Genomic DNA, 25,913 nt, shown 5'->3' with positions numbered 1-25,913 from the left:
TGAGGAACGCGGAGAAAAGTGTGCTGAAGAAATGGATAATGCGCTGGAACTGGTGTTCGAGACAGGTAAATAGAAGAAAGAAGAAGTGGCGAACACGGTGAATGAGAGGGCGATGTGGGGCGAGAAAGCGGTGAAGAAGTATAGAAAGGCACTGGAAAAGGTAGAAGAGGCTGAAAGCTGGAGTCAATTGAGGATGAAAGTAGGAAGCGCAATTCAGGAAAAGGAAGGTAAGAATGGACACGAGAAAAGAAACGCACAGTGTGATGAAGAATGCAGAAAAAAGAAAGCAGAAGTAAGGAGGCTCAGCGAAACTACAAAGAACAGAACAAGCGGAGAAGACTATCTAAGAGCGAAAAGGGAATAGAGAATAATGGTGGAAAGGATAATAGAAGAAGACATGGGGAAGAGGATAACGGAGGGAGAAGAAGATGGAACGGGAAAAGTTCTGGGATCTGGTTAAAGGCAAAGGCGAAAAAAGAGGACGAGGTGCAGCAAAGCAATAGGAGAAGCTAAATGAGTAGATGACTCCAAGGAGCAGCTGGGAGAAGCAGAGAAAGAAGACAGATAGAACGGGGATTCCATAAAGGGAAACATGATGTCAGAAGAAGTGACAGGCAGAATTACAGAGGAAGAGGTCGGGAAAGCAATAAATAAAATGAATGAAAGAAAGGCGCCCAGAGCAGATAGTATACAGAACGAACCTTGGATATTGGAAGAGGATCAACTAGTTAGAGAACGGCAATACTGGAAAGAACATGAAAAGGAGAAGGTCTACCCGAATGATGGAAGAACGAAATGATTACACCTTTATACAAAAAAGGAGACAGTGAGGCCTGCAGGAATTACAGAGGAATAACACTTATAAACACAGGTAACACAAGGTATATGCGGACATAATTTGAAAAATACTGAAGAAGGTGCTGGAACGCGAAGGACTACTGAATGATATACAAATGGGTTTTAGAAAAAGAAGAGGCACGAGGTACGCGATATACATCTACATCTACATCTTCTACTCTACATAATATTAATTTGCTTAAATTTCTGTCCAAACGTCATTTCCGGTTCAATTTATTCAAATCCCTTCAATTCTAATTGAAATTTGTTTAACTGTCACATTTGTTCTAACATCTAAGAACATTTCTACCGTTTTATTTTTTTTTTGTGCGCCAATATTGTGATATTTTAATGTAAAGATTAGATTTTGCACTTTCCGGGTTTTTCAGGGAATTTTTCTGGACTTCTTGGAATTTTAGTCTTCCTGGAATTCTGACGCAGATAATATATTTATGATTATAAACGAGATTTTTCTGTGGTTAAACTTTGTATAATTTAGAAGGTAGCATCATATATCATGTATATTACATTCATAATGGATTAATCTCACGATCATCCTGATACCTAGACATCGTCTTCTGGAAGTGAACATTTTCTTTTGGTACATTAGTTGTATACTAAGTGCGTTGTATCATAGACCATGTCTCGTCATTCGGAAGGTGATTCTAACACCTGGACATCGTTGACTGGAGGTGAAAATTTTATTTTTGATTTTGTCGGTGTGTGTGTGAGAATGTAGACCGAGAAAAAAAATTAGATTTTAATTAGAGTTTATTAGTTTATTAATAATGCACTTTGCGTTTAATAGGGTTGAAACTGTCATTCTTTCGATATAACAATGAGTAAATAAATATAATTACCTAAATTTTTATTAAACTAAATTTAACTGTTAAGCTGTTAAAATATAATTAGAGTTAAATATAAATTTAATAGTTGTAATAATCAAGTATAATAAATCATATCAATTATGCAATAGTTTAAAGTTAAGAGTAGTAAATAATTAAAATAAATAAGAAATAAAATTCTAAAATATACGAAATATGCATAAAATGGTAATAGTATAATACATTTTTTTTATTTGAATCAATCTCACGAGTTTTTTTGGTACACCAAGAACTACTAGAAATTGATACATTTTGCTTCGCTTAATAGAATCGTACGCTTTTTTAAAATCTATAAATAGTTGGTGTATGGTTTCTCAAAATTCCCACTTTTTCTCTAACAACTGTCTTATGGTAAACATTTGATCGCTCGTCGATCTGTTGCGCCGAAATCCGCACTGATAAGCTTCTATTATATCTTCCGCGAATGCAGTGAGTCTAGCTTGTATTACGTTTGACAGAACTTTGTAGCACGTTGCTAAAAGTAAGATACCCCTATAGTTATTGCAGTCTGTCTTATCCCCCTTTATAAAATGCGGTATAATGATAGATTCCTTCCATTCCATCGTTTTTTAATCACGGCCTCTACTTCTTGGTAGCTCGGTTTGTCCACGTGGAGTTCAACAGTGTGAATTTCGTCCCCTAATTCTTCGCTATTTTCGTGCACGTTTAATAATTTATCGAAATATTTAATAAATATCAAAATTTATCGAAAAAAGTTTTGCTACAGCGACAGTAATTCGTTGTCATTTGTTACGAGGTCTCCGTTTTCGTCCTTCATCAATTGCACTCTACTCCTAAAGCCCTTTCTGATGGCGTTAATCCCTCTGTACATTTCGCGGGGGTTATTTTCCTTACTGTTTGTTTCTAATCTCCTAATTAGATTCTTTTGATACTCCCGCTTCTTATTTCTGTAGATCGCACCCGCCTGTTTCCTTACGTTAGAATACTCTTCTACGGTCCTATCGCTTCTATTGTGTAAGCTATCTAATTTAGCCTTTTTGCGCCTTTCAAACCAGAGTTCGCACTGTTCGTCAAACCATGGTTTGGTCTTTGGCTTTTTATTTTTACCCAGTACTTTGTTCGCGGCCTCTTTTACCGTTTTTTCGATGTCCCCCCATAAGCTATTTGGTTCGTCATTCCCCTCCGGCGATGTGTTTGCTTCTTCAAGTGCCTGCAACCTGTTATTAATTTCTATCTGAAACCTAATTCGCTCTGTTCTATCTCGTAGCTTTTCAATATCGAAGCTTTCTACCTTGTTTGTTCGCTTACTATTTTGATTCGATACTAATCTAGCTCTTAATTAGGCTACTACTAGGAAGTGGTCCGAGTCGCTATCTGCCCCTTCATGAGCCCTTACGTCGAGAACGTTAGTAGACGTCTTTTTTCAATGAGAAAATGATCAATTTAGTTATGTGTGGCCCCGTCCGACGATGTCCACGTTGCTTTGTGTATGTCCTTGTGCTAAAAACACGTAGTTTTGATTATAAGATCTTTTGCTGCCGTGAAATTTAAGACCCTAATACCGTTATCGTTGCTGGCTTCATGCAGGCTTTCCTTCCCTATAGTAGGCCTAAACATTTCCTCCCTACCTATTTTAGCATTGAAATCGCCTAATACTATTCTTGTGTCGTAAGACGCGAACTGATCGATTACCTGCTCTAAAGTTTCGTAATAGAGATCCTTAGCTTCTTCTTCTTTGTCCTCCGTAGGACAGTGTACATTAATAAATACATATCTATACCATTCACCTTCGGTGATGATGTACGAGAGCCTATCATTGACGAATTTGAAACTTTTAACCGAATGTATGATGCTTTTGCTTACGAAAAATCCGGTGCCTAGGGATCCCCCGCTCCCGGCCCCATACAGGTACGTGAAATTACCCGATGCCAGTACTCCGCCATATGGCCACCGCAATTCCTGTATTGCTACCAAATCTAGATTGTACCTATCAGCTTCCTTTATGAGTTCTTTAAACGCGCCTGCTCTGTATAGACTGCGAACATTCCAGGTTCCGACCCTTAAGTCCCTTTTGGTTTGGTTTTGATTTTTTTGAGCCATGATAGTATGTTAAACCCGCGCGCTTTGGATCCTGTTCCGATCGCAGATGACTCCACCGTTCTAGAGGTGATAACCCCCATACCTCTCTAGAACTAAGTATGAGAGCTTTCCGACTTTGACGAGGACAGTGTCAACTCGTCGTCAGATACACTACGGTTTCATTCTCGCATCCTAACGCCCCCTGCAAGGCAGCGCGCCTTCGCTGGCATCGTTACCGCGTAAGACCAGGTGACGAATCATTCTACACATCCCCTTTCGGGGCAGTTGTCATCGCTCCCGCAACCTCCTCGGCAGCAGGATTTTTGCCCATTTTTGTAATGTGTGATGAAAGAGATAAGAGATAATGTGAAGTGTTTTTTGTTGTGGTGCTTGCGTAGTGTTTCTAGATGAATGCGTTCGACAGTGTGGGCTCATCACCCCCACGCCTGTTCCTATCGGCTGTCTGCGGCTGCTCATTCAATTTATTCGCAGCTAACCTCCTTCTCAGGGGCTGTTCCTCTATCCGCAACCTGAGGACGCGCTGTGTAGTGGTGATAGGCACCCACCCGTCCGATCTGGACAACAACGCCCAAGACTCGCTTAGTGTAGCGGCATTGTAACAGAATACTATAATACATAATAATCTTAACGTCAGAATATATTGATAGCATATCGAAAGAAACCCCCATTAATATTATTGACAATCTATGCGTATATTAAGGAAAAAAATTATAAGTTTTGTACGCTTACTTATTTTATATTGTTTGAATAGTTGGGATAAATAATTTATGGTCATTTCAATTATTATAAAAAAGTAAATACTAAAGATAATATAATTTAGTAAAGTTTATTCAATTAATAAATCTGTTAAAATGCTTAATAAATTGTATCATTAAAGGCACATATTTGTATCAAAATTAAATTGTAATTATTTCGGTTATTGATATTTTAATTTATTAATTTTGATAATATATTACACAGCCACACATCCAAAATTAGTTGTTTTTATCTGGGGTGAGACACTTATATCCTATAGTATTTTGGCCTGCTGAAACCAAATCCGCGGTCAGTTTGACTCTACCAGGTCAGGATCAAGGTCATTCCAAGGTTTAATTAAGAAAGAACTTTTCTTTGCGTATCTCTCTTAAGCATCCAACAAAAGTCTGCCATCATATTTTCTTCCCACCTACCCTGATATCGAGTTTCCATCACCTTTATGTCTAGGTGAAAGCGTTCACCCTGCTCTTCGCTAAAGTCTCCAAGATTTTCTGGAAATTTATCTAGATGGGAATGCAGGAAATGCAATTTTAAATTCATTAAACATCCCAATTTTTTAAAGTCCTTCACCATTTTAGCAACGATTTCTTTATACTGTGGGCTTTTCCTGTTTCCCAAAAACTCTGGATGTTTAATGAATTTAAAATTGCATTTCCTGCATTCCCATCTATATAAATTTCCAGAAAATCTTGGAGACTTTAGCGAAGAGCAGGGTGAACGCTTTCACCAAGACATAAAGGTGATGGAAACTCGATATCAGGGTAGGTGGGATGAAAATATGATGGCAGACTTTGGTTGGATACTTAAGAGAGATACGCAAAGAAAAGATAAAAAACGTAAAAGGAAACCTTTGCACAGATCATTTGAAGAAAAGAGAACTCGTTACAGCACCAAAAAAGAAAATGAGTAAAAGATGCTTACATAAACTCTAAAGTTAGTTCTTAAAGGCTATAGCCGGGTTACTATGGTGAAATGGCCCCCTTGGAAAATGTATATATGTTATATACCATTCGATGGGGGATAAAAAAAAACTCCCATAGCCAAATTTTTAGCTCTCTGCCTAGTGCGCATGCGCAGTAACGTCGATAAACGTGTTTTTTTGATTTTATTTTTTTCTGAAGTCCCTATAGGATAAAAATTTTTTTAAAAATTCACATTGGTGTATTTTTATGTCATGAATAACTGCAATTTTTTTGGGATTACATAACCTCAAATATCGGATCTAAAAAAATTATTAAAGTTTTCAATCGATATTTTGACCCCCTTGTTTTTGAGGTGCAACTTTTTCAGTAGACTTTTTTTGTGTACTTTTTCCCGTTCTTTACGATGGCACTAACGTTTTTTCCTTAAAAATGGTGGCACAACTCGATTTGAGCCAAAAACTGATTTTTTTGCCATTTTTTCACGTTTTTAGCTGGTTATGTTACAATTTAGTTACTAAAGTGACTCCTTTTGAGTAGTTTTGCATATCTTCCCATGAAAACATAATCAAATGAAATATTTTGTTCGCTCCAAGCCGTATTTTTTATATTATCTTACGTTTTCAATGATGGTCTTATCAGAATTTGAGGTAATAAAGGGTTTCTCTCTATATATAAAAAGAATATCGCCGCTGTCAGTGTCTGCTTTTCTCTTTAACCTAAAAATGCCCTCATTTGAGTGATTTAACGCCGAAAAAGGCCATTTTTGGTACCATGTAACCCAAAACTAACCTAAAAATGTCATAATGCAAGGGTTTTCACGCAAAAAAGCCTGTTTTTAGCTAAACATAGCCTTGAAATCGATCGTTTGAGGGTACTTTTGGCGTCTTGTGGTCTTAAAAAGGCCATATTTGGCTTATCTGCCTCTACTTAATTGATTATTCAAAATCTATTGACAGTAATAATTATCAGGTAAAAAGGAATTGAAGTTAAGTATGTTCAATTCGTACAAAGTATAATTTATTATCTTCATAGGCTATTTAAAATAAATTATGGAACGTATACAAGTAGCTTTTTAAAAATAACGAATGTTCACAATAGAAAAAATGATTCACTCATCATTGTCACTATCTTCATCAATACACACTTCAATTTGATCATTAAGAAACATTTACACAGAATTTCAGCTGTCGTATGATTTTTGATAAATATCTTCCATGTGAAAGATAATAGATTATGGCAGCAATATGCGCACAACATCCTATAGTACGGTTACCGTTAGCACAATCACAACAGTGTCTTAAGATGCTAGAATAACCAATACCATTTGGTTTATACTCAACGAAACATTTGTATTGTTTTCTGTTAATATGCCTGGATTGAACTTCAAGTTTGAGAATATTGTTAGTCTCTTTTGAATATCCAATCTTCAAATTATTATCTGCGTCAAGCATTTCCGCTAAGTAAGATATTGTCTGTTTAAGCTGATATGTTCCTGTAAACAGAATTTTCAAATCTTTTATTGTTAATTCAGGAAAGTCTGGTAAATCATCCGAAGTTATTTTTTAAATGGTAGTTTCCGACGACTCCATCTTTTGTCTGCTACTAAAACTGCTAATGTATTTTCAACATTTTTTCTAGATTGCATAGCACTAAATATTTCATCTTGCATGTCTTCATCAGAATCTACGCGTTTGCCAAACAAGTTATTTAAGTAGCAAGAAATTTTACAATAAGATCCAGTATTTTTCACCATTGTATTATCAAGTTTGTGATCTAATAACCTATATTTTTTCTTTTGAACTCCGTGCACTGCTTCAACAACCCATCGCAGTTTTGTCGTGAATCTTGTTTCATTTGATTCTTGCGTAGAAAGTTGAGATTTTGAACCTTTGAGTGCAGGCATCAAAACAATATAACCCATATTTTCTAATTTTTGTTTAATGTCCCTGAAACCTCTATCCAGTATAAAAATGTCCCCTTGGCGAAGAAGTTTCTGTAAAATATTCTGCTTCTCTTCCAATATTTCAATCAGTATTGTAGCATCATTTTTATTTGCAAGATATGGACCTAACTGGTCAACAACATAACCATTAGTAGTACATATAGTAAATGGTTTAGTCAGAGGAACTTTTTTTTGGCCTCAATAAGATTTTCTTTGGTACTCGTTATTAGAGCTTTTTTCATGCCTTATATAAGTACCATCAGCAATCAAAATAAGTTGTTTACCAGGATGTAATTTCTTTGCCATATTAGAAGTTTGATTTTCAATCAATTCATTTCTGTCTACATTTTCTAATCCAAAGTGTTTTGGTAGTAAATCTTTTTCGAAAGATAATAATACTGATTGACAAAAACGAGATACTTGTTGTTCGCTTTCAATGTCAAATATTGTAGAGATGAGCGAGTTAGAATTCCCAGAGCGCATTTTGAATAAAAATATGACAATGGCTTGTGTCGCTGTCCTTACACAGGAATTCTTCAGAGAAGTGAGTTGATCTTTAAGATAATTAATATTTTCCCACGTTAATCCCGTAAAAACTTTCAATTTTTTTTCAGGCATGGAAAATTCAGCTACTGTATCTAATAAAGTTTCGTCTGCTTTCATTGATAATTGACTCAAAAATTGTAGTAATTCATCAATATATACCGTACTTGTAGTGGAAAAAATATTAATTTTATTTAGTTCATCTTCATAAAATCTTTTTTTAATTAAATGTGTGCAACAGCATCTATTGCCATGTGGAATAAAAACATTCATTTTACTATAAACTTGAATTCGGGCCTCTAAAGGAACTAATATATTATTAGTCTGTTTTTGGTACCCACAAACAAAGCAATATTTATGTGTCGCAATCGTCCTTTGAATAAGTAATTCCGTGGTTGCTCGTACTTTTTGTTCCTTTATTGTGTATACAGATGATTGTGTACTTTCCTGAGATGATGAAGTGACAGTTAGCTGAGAAAATGATTCAGAAACATTTGAATCTTGAGACGAAGCAGTTGCTGGAACATTAACCTTTTTAGGTTTAGAGCTTGATATGTATTTGGCTAATCGCTTTCTACATGAATCACAAATTACATCATGGATGTAAATATCTTTATTTGATAATTGTTTAGCATATTCGATTTCAACTTCAGATTCGATTTCCTTTTCTCGACCAATTGATTTTCTAATATAAATATTACACATGGCACATCTTCGATCATCGCGTTTCCTGATGTTATCTGACTCTTCATTACTATTAGATGCCATATTTATTTAACCATTAGACAAGAAGATCACTTCTGAAATAATAAAATATAAATATTTTACAATACATTTAAAAATGCTGTTAGTTAGTTTTTAAAAATCTAAAAAAATTGTTTGCCTTTTTTTAAATTAAAAACTAGAATGAATAATAAATATTACAAAAATATTATAATCTAAGTTCTTGTATAATCCAGTTTTCTCAGTAGCTTTACATGAAAAGTAAAAAAATAATATTGCCTATTAAAAGTGAAATAAGTTGTATTTCATTTATAAGTTTTTTAAGCAAATAATTTTTTTTTGTCATAAAAACTGTATTGAAGTGCTTGCACCTAGTGATTTTATAAAATCAAAAAACCTATGAAATTATTATATTCAATTTGTTTTTTTGTAAAAATATGTTCTTGTATCTAGACATGAATAATAGTGTATTTTAAAATAAATAAATAATGTTGTTTTTAATGATGTTTCATATACGTATGTGTTTAAAGCATAGGTTAGCTTGTGTTTACTTTATTCATTTTACATTTTTTTAACTTAAAAGTTAATTGACAATTAATAAGTTCGCATCCTATTAGTTCTATTTTTCATTTTTATTATTTCTCATGTATTGTTTTTATGTAAAACCAAATATTTTTTCTCATCTCATAATAATTAACTATAGTAAAAATCACATCATATATAGTCATATGCAGATATTTATGTGCATTTTTTATTAATTTGACAGTATTTTATACATAAACAAATTAATTATTGTTCAAGACTTTCTATATTTTATCAATTTAATCATACTTGTATAATTAATATACCGCATTACATCAAAACATGCAACTCATCAATCGTCAAATCCGTTTCTAGCAAAAGTTTATTGTCATATTTTATTCAAATGTTTTTCCTTCTTAATTTTATTTAGTTAATAGTTTCAACAACTTTATGTTTAACTAATTTCTCATTTTACTTTATGTGATTAGCCTAAATTGGTTAAGTTAAATAGATAAAGACTCGTTCCCCTTACATGCATTGTACGTATATCTATATCTATAGGATTGAAAATTCATTTTTATTAATTACTTTTTTGTTAGCTTATTGATTTAAAATCTGATTGCTATTTTTGTTTTAGGATAAGATCGGATCTTTATGCGAGTACTAAAACAGTTTATAATTTAATGTTGGTTTAAACTTTTGATTTTATGCAAGAATTTAATAACGTACACAACATGTTTTTCTTATTTAGCGTATAAAAAGGTCTAATAATTATCTGTTATTATTATTACATTATTATATTATTATATTATATTATTATATTATTATATCATATTATTATATTATTATATCATATTATTATATTACTATATTATCTGTCATTATTTTTGATACAATTACTCTTAATACTACAGAATTTATAATAAAAATTTTATTTTTCTACCCATTAATAAGTCTTACTCTGCATATACCGGTAAAATACAAGTGTATTTATTATAAATACATGGGAGATTTTTTATTTATCAGTAGGTTGGTTACAGTATTTTTTTCAAAACTCAAAGTGTCGGCATAAAAATAACATTTTAGATATTAATAATAGGTTTTGATTTTAAAGAAGTTATTTAACAAAATATTAATTTATTGTGTAATATGTATTAGAAATACATATAACCCTAATATCAAAGCATATAATCTGTGATGTCAAAATTTTTGAAAAACTTTGTTAAATCTTCATTTTTTTAAAAGATATGTAAAATATATAGTACTCACTTTAAATATACAAGATTGTTAGTTTTGAAGTAAACAGCAGAAAGATTTAAAGTAGCCGCGTCAGCCTTCGGTTCCAACTAACTCCAATGTATTTGAAAATAAATACTTAACTACTTTATTATTTTTTCTAGTATTGCTATCAATTATCAGTCAAAAGCCGAAATAGTAAAAAGAAAAATCGAAACAATTTTTATTTGCTAGATTTTAATTTACTTTAAAAGTTATAAACTTATACTAACAGCGTTTTCACCATTCACTTGTATTAGTATATTATGGAGAAAGTACAATTGAGTCCGTCGTCCCGTACCGACCTCGGGACATACCGTCTGAAATAAGCTGTTTTTACGGGATTGGCTAATTCTGTACCGTCGATTGGGTTATCGAACAGAATTAGCCAATAATATAAAAGTGACTTATTTCAGACGGTATGTCCCGGAGTCGGTACGGGACGGGACGGGACGTATTGTACTTTCTCCCTTATATAGCCAATTGTAAGAAAAAAAAAATTAGTTTTGAAAAAAACAATGTTGGCCATTGGTTTGCGCATCGTTTAATTAATTAAGAAATCAAAATACTTTATTTGTTTATGCTCCTGATAATTCTTAATTTTATGATTGACCATTCACTACGCAGATCGTCTGCATTGCAGCCGCCGCGTCAACCGCGCGGCCAAGCATAACCTTTTATTATAAATAAAAATAAACAATAAACAAAAAAGTGCGACAGAGACAATACTTTCGACCAATCACAGAACGTTTAAAAAGAACATAACATTAGCCATCAGTTTTATAATAAGGTGACATCACAATTCTGATAAGACCATCATTGAAAACGTAAGATAATATAAAAAATACGGCTTGGAGCGAACAAAATATTTCATTTGATTATGTTTTCATGGGAAGATATGCAAAACTACTCAAAAGGAGTCACTTTAGTAACTAAATTGTAACATAACCAGCTAAAAACGTGAAAAAATGGCAAAAAAATCAGTTTTTGGCTCAAATCGAGTTGTGCCACCATTTTTAAGGAAAAAACGTTAGTGCCATCGTAAAGAACGGGAAAAAGTACACAAAAAAAGTCTACTGAAAAAGTTGCACCTCAAAAACAAGGGGGTCAAAATATCGATTGAAAACTTTAATAATTTTTTTAGATCCGATATTTGAGGTTATGTAATCCCAAAAAAATTGCAGTTATTCATGACATAAAAATACACCAATGTGAATTTTTAAAAAAATTTTTATCCTATAGGGACTTCAGAAAAAAATAAAATCAAAAAAACACGTTTATCGACGTTACTGCGCATGCGCACTAGGCAGAGAGCTAAAAATTTGGCTATGGGAGTTTTTTTTTATCCCCCATCGAATGGTATATAACATATATACATTTTCCAAGGGGGCCATTTCACCATAGTAACCCGGCTATAGCCTTTATAAAATTTTGACATATATAAGTTAAAAACATCGTTAATATACGTTAGTAAACAGCCCTTATCAGGGCTACATGATGTACAAAATCCGCTCGTGCAACCTCCTCGTGGTGTACATCGGGTTACGCTAATGCCGACGGTAACATTTTTTTATTCAATAGAAACGTTGAATCTTATAAAATAAATAGATATATATCCATTCAGAAATTGCTTGTCATGTATGGTCAGTTAAATGACAATCATGGATGGTGCTTTACCCCGCTTTAACGTCTCTTTTGAAATTGAGCAGATTTGTACAGATTGTACAAAAGCGTACAAATGTATAGAATTTTTTCGCCTAAATAGTTATTTCTCAATTAGACCTTGGAATGACATTGATCCTGACCTGATAGATTCAAACTGACCGCAGATTTGGATTCAGCGACCCCTAAAACCTATATGTATGGTACTTTATTATGTTTAAGTAGCTTTTTCTCAATTTGACCTTGAAATGACCTTGATCCTGACCTGGTAGAGTTAAACTGACCGCGGATTTGGTTTCAGCAGGCCAAAATACTATAGGATATAAGTGTCTCAACCCCAGATCAAAACAATTAATTTTGGTTGTGTGGCCGTGTTATCTATTGTAGATGTTATATCAGCGCTACCAAAAAATAAAATTGGTCGCTGCTATTGTTATATTTTAATTTATTAGTTATTAAAATTATTTAAAATCATTTACTTATTGAAGCAACTTATTATTTATTGTCGAATAAATGTGATGTACCCAGTATAAAAAGGTTTTGTAGAGCTACTATTCTCAGAGTAGGAAATTATGGAACATATTTTGAAAGTTGTAAAATTACTACACAAAATTGTAATTTTACTATTTTGGAATGAATATTTTACGAAATTTGTAGTAACTTTACAGTTTTTCAGTAGTTCATTTACGAATAATTTAATTTACGACATCTTAGTTCTCATTATTAATTCAAAATTTATATTATAGACATGGTTTATTGTTTAATTTTTGTATACATCAAGGGGCGCGACAGTGCCGCGTTGGCAAGAAAAAGTACGAAGTACGATTTGTCGACGGCGCAACCCTATATACTTTGAAATTGGGTTTTCTTAACCTTAAAAAAAATCTCGAGAGCATTTAAATCATTACTATTGCGCGTATGCGCAATCTGTTGGTATCTAGTTGAATATATTAACCTAATCTTTCATGATTAAAAAGATTCATCCAAAAATATTAAGTTATTAACTTAATATTGCAAGTTGAAAATTTGCTCGGTATATTTCTTTTCGTTCAGAGTTTCTATCCTCTCCCGATTTTTTTCGTCTCCTCCTGTCACGTGACTTCCGGTGAGTATTATATTAGATATTATGTACCAGTGGTTAAAGTGGTTCATCTAATTTACCGACATTGGTCTGCTACTCGGCGACACACGCGATTATATGCATATAATAATGCTATATGATTATATGCGCGATGCGATCAATGTCTAAAGCAATAGTAGCTTATTGTCTATCGAATAGATCAAGATTTCATGAAGTGCAATAGCAAGGAAGGTATGCTTTGTAAAAGATGTGGAATCTCCCAAAAAAACTTTTTTGAAAAGTGAAAACCTTGCACAGAAAAAGACTAATAAACGTTGTGAAATCTCTAAATATTAAAATGTCAAGTAAATGTTTTTTGCTATACGCATTAAGATATAAAATTAAAGTTAAAATTAGTTTTCCCAAAAAATGATATATTAATGCGTATAGCAAAAAACATTTACTTGACATTTTAATATTTAGAGATTTCACAACGTTTATTAAGTCTTTTTCTGTGCAAGGTTTTCACTTTTGAAAAAAGTTTTTTTGGGAGATATTCTATACCATGAATTTGTAAATATAATAAAAAGAGCGCTACTAAATTTGAGATTTATAAGCAGTTTTTATATTAATTTAAAATGTAGTTTTGTATTGTAAATTCAATAATATTTGAATAACTTTATTATTTAATTTATTAAATATATAAATTATAATGCACAAGCGCTCCCAACGGCAATGAAATTGGTTGCTACTATTTTTATTTCTTTGATGCTTATTGTTTAATTCTTAGGCAGAACATACTTATACATAACTATATTAAAAATGTTATAATGTATAGAAAAATTAAATTAATGTTCAGTATTAACATATATAAATCAAATATTAATTATCGAAAATACTAGAAGATACGTAATATAAAATTAGTTAAAAATTGTCTAATTCAAAAATTTCACGATAAACAACATTTTTAATATAAATTTTTAGATTATTATCATTGAAACACTTATTTAGATAATTAATTTTATCATCTTAATTTTCTGTTATTACTAAATCTTCTGCTGATAATATTTTTAAATTATTTTTTTGACGTACTCTAGATAAAGCAACATATAATTGACCATGACTAAAAACTTAAGATGGTAAAAATAATCCTAAATTGTCAAACGGTTGACTTCTTCGTACCATGGTAAAAGGAACTTCTTCAATTGAAGGACTTAAATCAATTCGGGGTATTAAAATAATTTTACCTTTAGAGGTTTTTTTTTGTTTATCCGGAGAGTTGGAGAAATGCTTAATGCACCATGACAGGAGCCGTGCGAGGCTCCCTGTGTGTGAGACTCTCCTGACGCGGGACAATGCCAGGCATACTCACTAAAACTCCACCTCTGATAGGGCCGCGAGAACCCCCCCGGTAACCGCTTTCGTATTCCTTCGGGGGGTCGCCTGTCTTAAGCTGTGCTAGCCGTCAACTAGTCTTGTAAACAACCGTCATTGTTTTTCGTGCAGAGAACCGTCTCCACGTACGCCGTTATCTCATCCCAGTTCTGCTTGCTGTTAAGCATCGTTTCGACTACAGTCTCGGGCTTGCACGCCCCTATCGTCAGCTCCAGTGCTCTACGCTTTTCAGCCCAGTGAGGGAAGTCATAAAACGTGTATCTCACGTCGTCCCGTTCGTCACCGCAGTACTTACACCCCGGTGTTGCCACCCTGTTCATCGCGAACAGGTAGCTCCTAAAGTATCCGTGACCGGAGAAATACTGGGTAAGGTAAAAGTTGACCTCCCCCATTTCCTGTCCACCCACGGGCTCACATCTTTTATAAGGGTCCTAGTCCATCTAGCCTTTGAACAATCGGTCCACCTAGTCTGCCAATTGCGCATTGTTATTTCTCTTTCTTCCACGGCAATCGAGGTGCTATTCGACGCTAACCGAGCCTCGTAGATCCGCTTGCGTTCAATCGCAAGATGATCTACGGGGATTACCCCCGCGATTACCCTCGTTGCCTCGGCCGCGACCGTCCGGTAGGAGCATGCTATTCTAAGGGCCCCCCTTCGCTGTACCGCCATAATCTTCTTCCGATACTTATTCATAGTCATAGCGTCGGCCCACACCTCTGCTCCATATAACAGGATAGAGTTAGTGGTCGCCATGAGTAGCCGCCTAACTGTTGGCCTAGGCCCACGGACGTTAGCCATGAGTCGGCTAAGTTGCGCTTTACCTTTAGAGGTACCAGTAATAATTTCAGCTTTAACAACATAAGATCGTAATTTTTGTATCATTAATCTAGTTTCATTGCATAAACCACCATCTAAATTTAAATTTCTCAATAAAATTAAAATCGCATCAACTTTTAATGTAAATTTATTAGGAGGAAGTCGATTCGGTGTTAATGAATGGACAAATTTATTGATATTGAATTAAACATATCTTTATTTTTTTCTGTGTTTACCGAATCAACACTTAAATATGTATGGCTTTCTCCTTCCAATTGATCTTATATTTCGTCGTTAATTTTCAAAACATCAATATAAGTCGGTGCTAATATTACTTTTTGATATAATGTTTAATATTAGAATCAATCCTATTTCTGAAAATCACACATATTGAAGTTTAATTCAACAAAGCTGTTAATGTAGTATTCACATTACGATATATTAATTCTTTTTCAGATCCTTGTTTAAAATATACAAATTGTTTATTTTCTAAATGAACCGCTAATCGATAAATTACGTGGGATTGATCCTATAATTTAAATTCTAATAATCTATACATTGCTTCCGGCGGACATGCGTACCGCATAGCTAAATATTGTTCTATTTCATCGTAATTTAAAACATTACTGATCTCATTTGAATTATTAGATGTAATATCAGACTCATTATTTAAATCATTCTCTTTTCTAAAACCTTCTAGAGCGGAATCGAAACCTTTATATAATATAAATATATAATATAATATATAATATAATATATAAATATTTAAACAAATTTTAATTGATTTTCCAGTGCTGCATATCTCGTCATTAATATCACAACTAAATGTTAGCAATAAATAAGGATTATATGGGACTACAAATTGATTATTAGAAAATTACGATTCGATCCGTACTTTATTATTCGTCCATCATTACGTCGACGATATATTGGGTATCCATTTTCTACATTGTAATTAGTAGGTGAAGCAAACGGTTTAGGAAACTTTTTAGTACATATAAATTTTGATTTATCCATACACGGTGAATTTTTATTCTGAATTTCACATGGTCCATGTATCATATTTTGTTTAAAAAGACCATACAGAATACGAAAATTACTTTCATCTGGTATTTCAACGCTAATAATATTGTCAATTTGATCAAAACTATAAGATTTATCTTTAAAATCTAAATATAGTAGTGCATGCATTTGAGGTAATCCTCGCTTTTAAAATTCAATTACATAAATGTAACCAATAATTTTACAGTAAAATTTTTTTTTGTAATTCATTACAGAATGCAGCTACTTTAAGATAAAAAAATTCGAGCTACTAAATCAGGTCTATCTAACGTAATTTCATTCTCATTTAAATTTTTTACAATTTCAATCCATTTAGGATCACAAGTCATAGTAACAAATAAATCAGGTTTTCCAAATGTTTGGACAACTGTCATTGTGTCTATATAATTTTATTGCAATATAATTGCAAAGAACGCGAACTTCCGATAAATGTTGATGGTAAAATAACCATTTTGCTAATGTTGACATTAATTGATTGAGCTTTATTTGTTACATAATCCATTAATCCATGATACGTTTCAGTTCTTAATTTTGCTTGCTGATTTCTAATATAAAATAATCTCGTTCCTTCAACTTTACACCATGAATCGACTAAAAATGGTTGAGTTAATTTACCTAAATTTAAACAAAGATTAAATTCATTTCGTACACTTAAACGAAAGGAATAATATAGCAACGCTGTAACTTGGGTTTTATTTTTTATTTTACTTTCATAATTAGGTTGCCATCCTCCTTGTACGAAAGGAAAAATTAAAGAATATGTCATAGGATCATGTTTACTTATAATTGGAATATTTTAGGTTTTAAATTTTAGAATCAATACAAAAATCACGATTAAATAGAGGTTCTCCTTCCTCATCTACAAAAACTCCTGCAACTTCATTACATAATGGCGGAAGTTCAAAGGTTTTATTATTAGAATAATTTTGCTGTGTAATAAATATCAAGTGGCGTGGTAGCACCACGAAGGCGAGTTTGAGAAGCAGACGAAGCCGCGGCCTCCGTGACACTATTTACTTCTATATTGGTGTTCGGATTTTTCATGATACAGAAAAAAATGCTTATTGTTACTGTTCGTAAGATTTTTTGGCTTATTAGTATGTTTTAAACTATGATTTCCAACAAACATATTAGTGAAAAGGCTGCTTATTTTTATAATATGTGAGTGTATAATCCACAAATGCTAAAATTACGTTTTTCTTCTTCAGCCCGAAATGTGAAAGGACCGTTAAGTTAGCCGCAAGAAGTGTTAGGACCGTGAAGTTAGCCGCAAAGCTATGTACAGATGAGAATTGCTTTCTCAAGAAAATATAATAATATATTACGATATTTTGAATTAAGAGGTTGCCAGTGCATACTCTGCATTCCGGAGCTGTAACAGTAACTAGCTTGCCAGGGTAGCCGATGACAAGGTCGAGGTGGCGCGCTCCGTGGTTTTTTGTGTCTAGGTGTAAAAATCATTCGAGGAAGGTGTCTAGAGGTACAGGGTGGCCGATAACGACGTTTAGGGAGTTAGCCCCGTGTTTTTTGGTGTCTAGGTGTATAAATTATTCAAGGGCGGTGTCTAGTTGTACAAGGTGGCTGATGACGAGGTCTAGGTGGTGCGCTCCGTGGTTTTTGGTGTCTAGGTGTAAAAATCATTTAAGGGCGACGTCTAGGTGTACAGGGTGGCCGATGACGAGGTCTGGGTAGTTCGCAACGTGGTTTTTTGGTGTCTAGGTGTAGAAATAATTCGAGGGTGATGTATATTAGAACAATCAGTGATTTCATTTTAGTAATAAAAATGTTACAAAAAAGCTGTGGTCGAATGGTGCTAAAGATGCTTAGTATTTTATTTTTACGACTTTGAATATGAAATACTCTAAATAATTTTAAAAAAAGGATTGAAATCTCTAAAAAAAATTAACTCTTAAAAAAGGTTAGGCGAGTTTGATATATTCCGCAACAAAATTACAGATAGAAAAGAACTGTTGAACAACTAAATTTTCTTTTTATATATATTAGAACGTCATACAAACACTATAAGTACAATGAAACGGGTATGTCAAGTGACGTAGTAATTATCTTGAGAGTTGTTCTTTGCTTCATTACGATTAAATATAATAAACTTGACTTTGTTTGATTGATCTCAGTTCTTTTCTATCTGTAATTTTGTTGCGGAATATATCAAGCTCGCCTAACCTTTTACTTTTTTAAGAGTTAATTTTTTTAGAGATTTTAACTTCTCTAGGTAATTCATTGGCATTTCGAGCACGTGTTAATTCTTCTTCCTCAACTTCATGCATCATTTTGTATGCTTCCCTTAGTGAAAAAAAAATGTAATAAATTTAAATAAATTGTAATAAAACGTACAAAAATGTAAGAAACTGTACCTTTTTGTTGGATTTCGAACAGTTCTTTTTTTTTTTCGATCTCATACGTTTTTGTACACTTTCTTATATTTTCAGATTTGTTAACTTTTTTTTACATTTTATTACAGTTTAGTACATTTTATTACATATGTTATTTTACCGCCTAATATAGTCAATATATTTTTTTAATTATTAATTTAATAATAAAATATAATAATGCATAAAAAATTGTAAGAAAAAGTAAAAAAAAATATAAGCCGAAGTAAAAAAATAAAAAAGTCGCAATTTTCTTATATAATATTACGCTTACAGACAATTTTTTACATTTTGTTATACTTTTTTACGCATTGTTACATTTGTCGTTTTAAAGAAGAGACCCCCATGAAATCCTAGATCAATGTATATTACAATAAATTGTAATGAAACGTAACAAAATGTAATAAAATGTAGCAAACTGTAATAAACCGTAAAAAAGGTCCGAAATCCAACAAAAACGTACAAAATGGTACGATTTGTTACATTTTCTTATATTTTATTACACTTTATTACATTTTTTATTTCCACTAGGGTCAGCATAAGGATTTATTTTATGTAAGATATTGTCATTTTCATTTAGTAATTTTATGTTGCATTTTATATCAGTTGAAAACTAAATTTCATTAGCTATTTCATTGTCTATTATATATAATTGCCCAAATTTTCTATTTTCATTTGTTACTGAGTTTAATAAATAAGCATTATGATAAGTTTGACCACAAATGCGAAAAACTTAAGGGCCATGGCCAGGAACAATATCTAGTTTAGCCCTAAAACTGGCAAAAGCTAAAGCATTATTATAATTTCGTATTAATCGCATAAATTGTTTACTTTCTTGTGATTTGCGATTAGTCAACTGCAACAAACAAATCGGATATTGAAATTTATCTTTTATTAACTTTTCCTTTTTGACAACAATTGCTATATTTTTTATCAACTGGTAATTCTAATGAAAAGTGTTTAGCAAAATTCACATTCTTGATCCATTTTCCCTAAGTAATTTAAAGTATATGTTTTGTCATCATATTCAGAATTAGCAATAAATCCTATTTTATCATTATTTAATTAATGTGTGTTTTATTACATTCGTTAAGATCAATCATGATTCATAATGAGGAAGATTTGTTTTGATGAGCAAATAAGGAATCAACGTCTATGCTTTAGAACAAAGTAAATTTTCGACTTTCTAACAATTGACAAATCTCTTAAATATTGTAAAAGATACACCAAGGAGTCAAGAATAAAGTATGAAATCTAGATCTAGCGTCAGTATAAAAATAATGACATTTAAAAAAACATTTTAAGTTCAATGATAACAAAACTCCACAAACTTATGAAACTCTTCATGCAATTATTATAAAATATATACTAAGGAGTTATATAAAATATATAAATTCGAATGTAGTACTAATATGAAATAAATTATATTTTTAGAAAGAAATTTTAAATTTAGCGTTATCACTTAGTTTGATTAATTATGTATATTTTAAACTTTATACTTAAACTCTTTGAAATATATTTTATAATGTTGTAAATTTTCAAAGAGTGGAAGATATCCATTTTTGTATAAATATGATTCTAAAGAATAATGAATCAATTTTTTTCTAAGTATTACAAAAAATGATTAAAAAATGATTAAATTATTACCAGATAAAATCTAAGTTACCAAGCGCAAAGCCTGATCTAATCCTAGTATAATAAATAAGAGATTAGAATTAGTTTGTATTAAAAATAAAATTTTATCAATATATAAAGTTAATAATAATTCATTGGAACTTATATCTTAAAACATACATTCAATCAATATTAAGTAATTATATTTATTTCGTTTAACAATCTAAAAAAACAGAACAAGGGTAAATTCTATTAATTTTTAGTCTCAAGTATAAAATATATCATTTTAATTAGAAATAATGATATTTAATAATGTAAAACAATAATTAATATTTTAAAACACGATATATTTAAAATAAAATATAAATACACTTATATTTATTCAATAGTTACAACATTAAACCATTATAATAAAATGATAAATATTATTATTATTATTATAATAACGTACTCAATTTACCTGGCCATGCTACCACGCACTTCACGAAGCATGACTTATAATAATACATTTATATAATTTTCATTAAACATTTTTTAACTTATAAATTTAAAATGGTCTTATAATTACATTCAATTGAAATTAAAAATTTCAATGTTATTAACTCAGATTTTTATGAGTTTACAATTAAATTTTGCAGTATAAACTTATAAATAGATAAATCTGACATAGTTGTAACTTAGAAAAACGTGCCATAATATGGTAATTGATCCCGTTTTAAGTATTCGCAAGTTAAGGCAAAAGTGGCACACCTGGTGGATAAATTCGAAACCTTTGAAAGTTATACCAAAACAAGTGATCATAACCTCGCAAAAATACAATCATTTCTTTGATCTGACACTACTGTTCGCTTAAATCAGTACATCCTAATATTTCTATAGAATCTTTTGTTCATAATCATTAATTTTGAATCACTATTTATTATACATATATTAGTCTTCAAAAATGTGTGTGTGTGTATACCTTTTTAAAATTAACAGTACTCCTAGAATGTGTTTACATTTTTTACTGTTTCAAAATATTTGTCAGTTTGTGGATTTTGTTTAATTTCACAATGTCCACATAATATGTGATTAGAATTAACAATTCTGCTTTCTTCTTCAAAAGGTCTCGTATCCCCATTAATATAGGATATTAATTCAAAAATGTCTACTATTGAAACCATGTTACGCTACATAATATTTTAGTTAACTTCTATTTCTTTAATCTAGTATAATTATGTTCAAACCTGCCTCCAAAGTTCACATTATATAGTATAACTCTCAGAGCCGATGACAGCACCCTTTTGCGGCGCCTTAATTTGCGAATTTTAGAAAACCGAATTATGATTACAACGTCATCTATCTGTTTTATGATTCTAACACTCAATCGAAGTAGTATTATTAACATGACACCAACATCTATATTATATCGCTTTTCTCTAAATTAATTCGTTTCATTATCAGATCTCGATGTACGGAACATTTGAAAAATTATGACCGTTATCATGACGGACATTTCGCAATTTCTCATTTATCGTTTATAGTGATGTAATAGTATTGACCTCAAATTTAGTTCTTTTTTCTGATGTTTAGTCCATTTCCTGGCGAAAAGAATCACATGATTTATCACGTGACTATTTAGCGTGATTTCTCACGTAAGAAATCACATTAAAAATTACGTCAGAAATCACTTATAAAATTGAAGTATTTGTTCTAATTAAAATAAATTATTTTATTTTTACTAAATAATTATGAAAAATATATTTGTTAAAGCTAATCGTGGATTGAACCCTGATCCTCAACTGTACAATCCATTATCTTACTCTTAATATTAACTAGTGCGATTTACCTCACTCCTAACGTTGCTCGGTTAAAATATATATTGCAATAGTAATAAAATTCAAGTTTTGTTAAAATCTTTTTTCTTAATGTCAATTCCTAATAGGGGTGAAGGTAAAAATTTTAAACAATAAAGATTTGAAGCTAAAAAATTACGCATTAATTTATAATAGGAGGTAAAATTTTAAAACTGAAAATATTAAAAAACTATGACAGTCAAAAAATTAAATTTTTGATTCTAAATATATAACAAAAATACTCTTTTGCCATTCATGCTTTCATTTTTTTTTGAATTTTAATTTTTCTAGATTTTGCCGCCATGTTAAATTGATTATTCAATCACTGATTATCATGAAAATAAAGACGCTAAAATTTTAGTAAACAAATAGAAAAATACGATGTCTCATTATTATCTAGTAAGAAACATAAAATTTTTATATCATCAAAAAGGTTATCTAATTATATAGTTATTACTGGCGAGAACGTTGACATGATTTTGTTATGTATTAAAATTTTATAGTTTCTACATCAATTCATCACTGTCGATGTGACATTTGCTTAAAGAAGAGCTGAAAAAATTCATGCTGCAAATCACTTAAACCAATAAATTAGTGCAGGAATATCTTATGAAAATGAAAATAAAAAAAAAATTATTTATGTTGTACGACAATTTATGATACTTTTATGATACTATGGATGTACTTATTTTAAAAGGAATTGGAAATTATTCTAATTCTAAAATTCAATTAAATGATAACCATATACTTGAATTCAACACCATTTTGAAATTTTACTCGATTTTTGATATGCAATCTGCAGTTAATTTTAAATTGTCTAATATTCAACCTATTGATAGACCTAAAAAATATATTTAAATACTTTTTTCTGATTCAAGTACAAACAGACACTGGATTTGTTTGTGGTACAAAGACAATGTCATACGAATTTTTGATAGCATTAATAAAAAGTGTCTAGATGATGATCATAAAATTTGTATTAATAGGCTGTTTCCAAATAAAGATAATTTACGCATATCTTTTGAACAAGTACAGTATCAGACTAATTATTATGATTGCGGTGTTTCTGCTATAGCATTTGCAGTCGCTATTGTATTTAATATTTGCCCATGCAATGTTCAATTTAATATAAGTAAAATGCGAGAGCATTTGATTAGAATGTATGATACATTAAATTTATCATTTTTTCAAATATCAAAAGATTATACAAATAAAATTTATTTTGAAACAATTGCACAAATTTCAATCATAAGTAACCTTTCTCAGGCAATAAAATTTTCTGAATTTAAATTATATTTTGATATAATTAATATTATATTATAAATTATAAACAGCAATCATTAACTCTTTTAGAAACCAATACAAAGAAAAAGTAAATGCTAAAAATCAATCAAAAATTAATATAGATAATGAAATAATAAGTTTAGCTGATAAACAACTAATAATTGTAATCATTATTTCGAAAGAATCATACTTATGGATGTGGATAACAATGGCATTGTATATTTATTAAATCAAAATAGCAAAAAAACTTCATTAAAATCAAAATTTGATTAAAACAGTGTAATATTTTATAATACCTTATTGATAATAGATCAATAGATAAGATATTATAAAATACACAGATAATAGATCAATAAATAATTGATTTGTTTTTTCATATAGCCCATACTTATTATTCAAATTCAACTGTCACATTAACGTTGAAGTGTATTTAACTGTATACTGTGTTAAATATTTATTTAAATGTACATTTTTTAAAATGAATTATATTGATGTAATTTTTAGTATTAGAATTAATACTAAAACATTTAGAATTGTGCATAATTTTGAATATTTTGATATTTCAACACTAAAATATGTATATATGTATATGTAAGTGTGTGTGTATGTGTGTACATATATAGATATATATTTATTTATTTATCTATAAGAAAGGCTTAAAATTTTTTTTACAGTTTATGAATAATACTTTTTAAACTTTGTTAAATTTTTATTAACTATTTGTTGATTTATTTCCAATTCTTCCCTTAAGGGGGCACACCACCTTTGAAATTAAAATCAAAAATTTTCATAAAAAATTTATAAATACTTATATAAATGAACCAAATTTTTATTACTATTCTTAGACATAATTATCTTTATTTTGATGGTTTTAGACCTTCTATATACCTCTATAATACCTACGTATAGTAGGGAGTTCATAATTCACTTACCGTATGATTCCAAAGGAACAAATGGCCCAAATGAGCTCTAACTCCAGGATATTGTTTAAAAGTACATTAGTTATGGTATGAATGAGGGGATTTGGTTTAAATTTCATAGAAACAGTTTTATAAGAATATTACTGATTTTTTAATCAATTTTTGATTAATTTTAACTATCATGTAACTTTATATATATATATATATATATATAAAGTTACATGATAGTTAAAATTAATCAAAAATTGATAAAAAAATCAGTAATATATATATATATATATATATATATATATATATATATATATATATATATATATATATATATATATAAAACTTCAACCAATGTTTAAATAGAACGAGCGAGCGTGAGCGAGCGAGTTTTTAGCTAGTTATTAGTAAGGTAGTAGAGATGGAACTGAAAAGGGAAGGAAAAAAGGTGTATACTTTCTTTTCAGATATAAAAGCGGCTTTTGACAAGGTAAAAATAAAGAATGTTCGCAGCAATTAATTTTTGCTTCATGTTTCATATTTCCAATATCGCTCTTCAACAGATTAAGATTATATTTGAACATTATATTACTTGTATAGGAAGAATAAATTAGTCCGGACGAAGTTATTTAATCTAATAGCGGTAGTTTTTAATAAGGTCCCACTTAAAAAAAACATGTAATTTATTGAAAAATATTTCCAAAACTATATAACAAATTCAATGTTTTCAAATTAAGAGTCAAAATACATGTTTTACTTACAAAATACGGTTACTTGTTATTTACAATCTTTTACACAACTTTTACTTTATGCTACGCTTTTATTAATATTGCGTAAATTGGTTTTCCCACGGGTTATTTAAGCACCAAAATGCTTATGTTTAAAGAATTCGTCTTTTATTCGTTATTTGTATCACATATTGAATACTTATTTTATCGTCTTATTTAGGTCGAGGAAATGGATTAGACGCTTTAATTAGCCTTTTTTATAAACAAGAGGAGCTTGCACGAGCGGAGGAACAGAAAACTGATGCTATTTTGGATGGTAAAAAAGATTCAGAACAATCAGAAACTGCTTCAACAACATCAAAATCTCAAGAAGAATTTATTGAAGAAACTGTAGCTAAATGTGAGTTTTGTTTATTTTTATTTATATTTCAACTGCATTTGACAGAGAGTTTAATATTTAGTTCACATGCAAGATTTATTTTTGTCATACTAAATAATATGTGTGGAATATCTAAAAAAACAATGCAAAGCGTTAGATTAATGTTGAACAAAAACAAAGTTTTCATAAAACGTGCATCGAAAACGCGCTTTTCGCCTACAAAAAAGTGGAGTGAAAGTCGAGTTTTTCAAGCCTGGGCGAAAGGCCTTTTTAATGTTTTTGTGTGTACATATAAATACACATAAAAACACATATA

General features: G+C 30.7%; 1 protein-coding gene across 1 annotated transcript in view; it reads left to right on the top strand.

The window, feature by feature from the left end:
• The window catches only part of LOC100117088 (protein wings apart-like), a 270,210-nt gene that overhangs the window by 185,638 nt on the left and 58,659 nt on the right, over positions 1 to 25,913 (top strand). The window contains exon 8 of the mRNA XM_031930082.2: positions 25,439 to 25,618. Coding sequence (XP_031785942.1) covers positions 25,439 to 25,618 — 180 coding nt within the window. The remainder of the gene's footprint in view (positions 1 to 25,438; positions 25,619 to 25,913) is intronic.

This window comes from Nasonia vitripennis (assembly GCF_009193385.2).
Source record: "Nasonia vitripennis strain AsymCx chromosome 4 unlocalized genomic scaffold, Nvit_psr_1.1 chr4_random0008, whole genome shotgun sequence".
Classification (NCBI taxonomy): Eukaryota; Metazoa; Arthropoda; class Insecta; order Hymenoptera; family Pteromalidae; genus Nasonia; species Nasonia vitripennis.
The sequence above is the reverse complement of the archived record's forward strand: the minus strand, read 5'-3'. Positions and strand labels throughout refer to the sequence as shown.